Genomic DNA, 6,409 nt, shown 5'->3' with positions numbered 1-6,409 from the left:
TATATATACACACACATATATCTGTGTGTTTGTTCCTAGCCTTTGCTTGACAACTGGTGTCAGTGTGTTTATGTCCCTATAATTTTTTGTCTGAGTTTATGTTCTGAGTTCAAATTCTGCCAAGGTTGATTTTGCCTTTCACCCTTTCAGGGTTGATAAAATGAGTACCAACTGCATACTGGGGTCGATCTAATCGATGTCCCCTCTATGCCTACAACAGAATGAATTATTATGATTATTATTATTAAGACAACCAAGCTAACTGCATGTCTTAGCTACAAATGTTCAAAGGTCAAGGGTCAACTTACCGTATGACACGACACCTTTTCTCCACATTCTCTAATTGCCTGATGTCGTTGATGTGGCTGTCATCCATTTCCAGCTTCTCTATCTTCTTCAGTATCCACTCCAGGCTCCCCTCAGGACAGCTCTTCCTCGAACTGCCACCATCACTGTCCACTCGGCACAGCTCTGCCAAGTTACACTCAACTCTCTCCAGCAAGGTGAGTGATTCTCTGTGGAAAGAAGAGCAATCGATTACTGACTTTAAAAGGGTTCTAGCTGTTTGAGGGCCTGTAAGGAGGAAACTCCTTGCCTGTGGTTGTAGAGTGGAAGAAGAAGCAACAAATTTAATTTTAATTAAGAAGGATGAACTTACTGTATGGCTTGGCAGGTTGGTCCCTGCTGACCCGGGCACTGGTGTTTGGAAGACTGCTGGTGGTGGTGGTGATGGTGGTGATGGGAGTGAGGGTGGCGTGGGTCAAGGCTTCTCTGTATGCTTCTGGTCACCTCCCGGACACTTTGCATTTGATTGCGGAGGTCATGTGACCGGGACTCCAGGGTGTGACGCAGCTGAAAGAAGAAGGTCAGATAATTCTTTTCTACTCTAGGAACAAGGCCTCGAATTTTTGGGGGAGGGGGCCAGTTGATTAGATCAACCCCAGTATGCAACTGGTACTTAATTTATCGACCCCCAAGAAGACAAAAAGCAAAATCAACCTTGGCGGAATTTGAACTCAGAACATAAAGACAGACAAAATACTACCAAGCATTTCACCCGGCATACTAACGATCCTGCCAGCTTGCTATATTTAAAACATATATTCTTTTCTACTCTCGGTCAATTAGATCGACCCCAGTACACAGCTGGTACTTATCAACCCTGAAAGGATGAAAGGCAATGTCGGCCTTGGTGGAATTTGAAATCAGATTGTAAAGAAAGATGAAATACTGCTAAGAGTTTTGCCTGGTTCGCTAACGTTTCTGCAAGCTCACCACCTTAAGAAGTTCAGATAACTGAAACAGGATCACAGAGTTAAAATAAAGGCTCATAAAGACTGGAATAGGGATCGCATTCATAAAAAAAGGGATCACAATACGTTATCTCATAGCTTCAAAGATTTCACTGGTATAATTGTTTCTGTTTAGAATGACCTTGCAGGATAGGTGTGAGAAGCAAGATCTGGTTAGTTTGAACATAAAACAGGTGGAATATTTTGGGTTCCAGATATGGACAGTTTAAATCCTGAAGGGTTAAAGTACAGAAATAGGGGACTGAAAAATGGATCACAATACTGAAATGGAGTTACTGTAGTAAAATAGGGGTCATAAAACTGACATAGGGATCACAGTATTGAAATAAGGATCAGTCGTTGTCATTGTCACCATAATCATCATCATTATCAAAATCATCATCGTCATCATCATTGTCAATAGCATCATTGTCATCATTATCATCATCATAATCATCATCATCATCATCAACAACATCGTTGTCGTTGTCTTTGTCATCATTACCATTTTCATTGTCAACATCATCATCAGCATCATCATCATCAGCATCATCATCATCTTAACAGCCTCCTTTCTATACTCCCATGAGTCAGACTATTCCTTAAGGCAAAATTTCCACAGCTGGGATCCCCTTCCTGTCACCAACCCTCACTTGTTTCCAAGCAGCGGTGACAGCGACAGCGACAACATGATGATGACGATGACGATGACGATGACAAGCTTGTATCTATGTGAGGAACAGTTCTTACTTACCATTTCAGCTTCTGATCTCACAGATTCCAGTTGGTTGTTGACCCTGGAAACAAATGGAGAAGAATTTCAGCCGGTTCTTTTGAACATATAATATTTCTAGTGTTTAACCAAAAGGTGGGACATTTGTAGTTTTAAAGTCACAGGTGACCTTCTGAAGCAATGAGTGTAGCTTTCTGAATGGTTGAGTGAAGCCTTCCGAAGGGCTAAGAGCAACCTTCTCAAGGGTTAAATGTGACCTTCTGAGGGGTTACATGTAAGCTTCTGAGGAGCTGTGGCCTTGTGAGATCCTAAATGCAAACATTTGCTTGACCTAATGCAGCTTTCTGAAGAGCTGTGTGGCTTTCTAAAAGGTCAGGCAGAGCCTTTTAAGGGGCTAAGTGTGGTCCTCCGAGGGGCTAAATTTGGCCTTGAAATATAGGTGCAACAGAAACAGGAAGAAAGAGTGAGAGAAAGTTGTGGTGAAAGAGTACAGCAGGGTTTTCCGACAGCCCCTGCTGGAGCCTTGTGAAGTTTAGGTGTTTTCGCTCAATAAACACTCATAACGCCCAGTCTGGGAATCGAAACCGCAATCCTACAACCGCGAGTCCACTGCCCTAACCACTAGGCCATTGTGCCTCCACAAGGAGCACTCCGTCGGTTGTGACAATGAGGGTCCTAGCTGATACGGTCAACGTGCAAGTGGCTGAGTACTCCACTGCAAGGACAAATAAGTACAGTTGCTAAAGTACACATGTGTTTGAATAAAAGACGGGAGGGTCAAGGCTGGACCCTGGTGGGGGGGGGGAGGTAACGAAAACAAAAAAGAAAAAGAAAACCTATTTACCTCTCCACCAAAGACCCAAAATTGCACATTTCTCTCAATAAAATATGACTCAGCTCAAACACAGCCAAATAATTCCAGCAGTCTATGTGGCCTGCTGATAGGGCCACCTGTGAGGGTCTCATCCCTTGGGGATCCAATGCTGTTAGATCAAAAGCTTTTTCCACCAGGACCTGCAGCAGAACCAGAATAAAGAATGTGAGGGGTCAGCTTTTACATTGTGATTTCAATCTTTGACCTCAACCAGAGTGAGAACAAAACACCACAAAACATTTGATGTTCTGTAGTGCTCAACAGACTCTGCCAATTCACCAGCCCATGTAGAGGCACTTTGGTTTCTAACTTACCTGTAAACACTGGAGGTGTCCATTATAGGCGGCACAATGTGCCAGAGTGTAACCTTTCTCAGACATTCTCAGGTTTTCACATTCCATGCAGACATCTCCCAGCAATGCTAAGCCATTTGTCTCAACTTTCTGCAAAAGAAAAAAAAATTATGTTTTCCAAAATCAAATGATAAATCATCTTTTTGTATTTATCTTGTATTGTTTCTCTTCTCTTGCTATAACAGCATCTCTACCAAGTTGTCCTGGTTGTCTTTTATTGTTAGCTCAATAAAAAAGGGTTATATAAGGTGAACCAAATGTCATGCAGAAAATAAGTTCAAAGACATGCTTCAATTTTTCTCAATAAAAAAAGGTTATACAGGGTGGGCCAAAAGCCAAGCACAAAATAAGTTCAAAAGACTCCTGAATGGTCTAAGGCATGCATCAGTTTTTTTTTTTAAACTGAATAAAAAATAAAATGATGATGAATACACAAATACTTGTATGTGAAGAACAAAAGGAATAATAATAATAATAATAGTAAAAATAATAATCATCATCATCATCGTCATGCAGTGGGAATGAACCCAAAGTTGTTTGGTTGCAAAGCAGGCTTTTAATCACACAGCCACTTCTGCACCTGTGTTTTTTGTTTTGTCTTGTTGCTTTTTTTAAATAAAAGATGCTGTACTTAGAAAAAGCATAACAAGATGGGATGGCCAAAGTAGGATTGATTTTCATTAAAGGTCTGTTCAATCAAGGTGGACTTAGGACAAAACAATAACAACAACAACAGCAACAATGACACACACCGACAATAAAGTGTTAAACAACAGAGAAATTTACTTACCAATTTTGGAGACTCCATCAGTGCTCTCTTGAGGACTTTGTGGGTAACCAATCCCTTTTGTTGATGGGACCAGACACCACAATCAACCATGTTGCTCTGTCTGCCCTTTTCTTTGATGCTGGGCCCTAATGAGACATTATGACCCACATCAACTTTCGGTCGTCGAAAACTGTCTCTGTGAAACCTGCTGTTACGACTACCACTGCACTCTACATCTGCGCTACTTTTGACACCATTGCTGTTGTTATTGATGCTACTGCAACTGCTACTATGACTGCAGCCATTGCTTGCAATATTGCAATTGTTAATGTTGGCTGGAGTATTAGGGGTGATATCTGCAATGACGGTGATGGTGTTGGCAGCTTTGGTGGTGCAGGGTCTCATTTGTCCCTGTCTGTTATTGTTTGCATTTGAATCTGTTAACACCCGACACCTGCGTTGGCTGCCAAACAAGGCTTTATTCCGCATGCGTGCACTCTGGCCAGTGCAACCACCCTCCAAGCTACACGTGTCACTCAGTGAAAAAAGATAGTCATCCTCAGGTTGTCGGAGGTCATCATACGAAAGTGACTTCTTTGCCCTCAATTCCTGCTCCGCGTTGTCCTTCCGTCGAAATAAGTTGTTTCCTATTCTCGGCTTCTGCTTGCGGTTCTGTGTAATCTTCTTCTCAATGAAACACACAGCCTCTGTCACCTTTGACTGTGTATCTTTCTCACTTTTCACCTTCAGCCTCTGACCTCTCTGCGTGTCATCCTAGATGTATACACAAAAATAAAAATATAAACAATTACATCATGAAATGCTCCATCAGTACTGATAGTTAGTGTTCCAGTTGATCCAATCAATAGAACAGCCTGTCTGTGAAATTAACATGCAAGTGGCTGAGTACTTCACAGACACATGCACCTTTAACGTAGTTCTCAAAGAGAACATGTCTAGTTATTGACCAATGTTAACTTGTTTGGGAAGAAGTGAGGATTGGTGACAGGAAGGGCATCCCAACTGTAGGAAATCCACTTCAGCAAATTCTATCTGACCCATGTCAGCATGGAAAAGTGAACGCTAAAAACAATGGCGATAAATGGTGTATACACACACACAGAATCATGACATTGTAAGGTAGGTGTGAGATGCTGGATCTGACCAGTTTGAACATAAGTCGTATAGAACATTTGTGCCAGATATGACTGGTTTATATGCTAAAGGGTTCAAAAGAATAGGGAGTTTGTTGGGGGGAGATTTGACTGTTACATTGTGTGAGGTCAAGTGACTACACAGAAGCTCTCTCACTGGTCCCTGTGGTCCCTATTTTAACCCTTTAACATTCAGATTCCTCTGTCAAATGTAATGCTTATTTATTCACAGTATTTTAAATTAATAATGCATTTATCTCACGGCTTTGAAATTTCAATGATGGAATTTTTTTTTAGAATGACATTGTAGGGCAGGTGTGAGAGGCCAGATCTGGTCAGCTTGACCATAAAAGAGGTTGAATATTTGGGCCTGATATTACTGGTTTAAAAGTTAAAGGGTAAAAATGAATAGGGAGTTTGTTGAGGGGAGATTTAGCTGTTATATTGTGTAAGGTCAAGTGACCACATAGAAGCTCCCTTGCTGGTCATAGTTGGAGCGTCTTTGATCATAGGTCTGCCTGATCAGGATTGGCCTGGGGTTAAACAAGGAAGGATACATGTGATAATGCAGTCCTAGATACACTATGTTTGAATAAAAGATGGGATGGTCATGGTTGGAACATCTTTGATCATAGGTCTACTGGATCACGACTGACCTTGGGTTAAACAATAACAATAAGAAAAAACGCATTGGATAATGAAGTCCTAGAAATACTTATGCTTGAATCAAAGATGGGATGGTCATAGAAGGAAGATCATTAATCATAGGTTTGGTGGATCAGGACTGACCTTGGGTTAAACAATAACAAAGAAAAACACATTAGGTAATATAGTCCTAGATACACTTATGCCTGAATTAAAGATGGGACGGTCAAATCTGCAACATCTTTGATCATAAGTCTGCTGGATCAGGACTGACCTTGGGCTAAACAACAACAACAAAGAAGGACACATCAAGAAATGTAGTCCTAGGTACACTATGCTTCAATACAAGAGGGAAAGAAAGCCTTGAATACTTTTTAATACAGGATCTGCTAGGATAATACAACAACAACAAAACCAACATCAACAACAACAACAACAACAACAGCAAAAGGACCTACCCCAGAGACTGTGCTGTCACTGTTTCGAACCGTGTCATCGGACGAAGAGGCAAAACACTCCGAAATATTATCGTCGATTGGGAATTCTTTAACGAACGTCTCAAAGTCTTCATCGAATCTTCTGTTCCACA

The 6,409-nt window shown here is 41.2% G+C and overlaps 1 protein-coding gene across 1 annotated transcript in view; it reads right to left on the bottom strand.

The window, feature by feature from the left end:
- LOC106867526 (formin-J) overlaps positions 1-6,403 on the bottom strand; it is a 14,450-nt gene extending 8,047 nt beyond the window's left edge. The window contains exons 1-7 of the mRNA XM_014912419.2: positions 6,279-6,403; positions 4,043-4,795; positions 3,214-3,342; positions 2,870-3,039; positions 2,047-2,089; positions 659-852; positions 309-515 (exon numbers count right to left, since the gene is read on the bottom strand). Coding sequence (XP_014767905.1) covers positions 309-515; positions 659-852; positions 2,047-2,089; positions 2,870-3,039; positions 3,214-3,342; positions 4,043-4,510 — 1,211 coding nt within the window. The 5' untranslated portion in view covers positions 4,511-4,795; positions 6,279-6,403. The remainder of the gene's footprint in view (positions 1-308; positions 516-658; positions 853-2,046; positions 2,090-2,869; positions 3,040-3,213; positions 3,343-4,042; positions 4,796-6,278) is intronic.
- Positions 6,404-6,409: the final 6 nt, after the last annotated feature.

Source organism: Octopus bimaculoides, chromosome 28, assembly GCF_001194135.2.
Source record: "Octopus bimaculoides isolate UCB-OBI-ISO-001 chromosome 28, ASM119413v2, whole genome shotgun sequence".
Lineage (NCBI taxonomy): Eukaryota > Metazoa > Mollusca > Cephalopoda > Octopoda > Octopodidae > Octopus > Octopus bimaculoides.
This window is presented reverse-complemented; position numbering and strand designations above follow the sequence as displayed.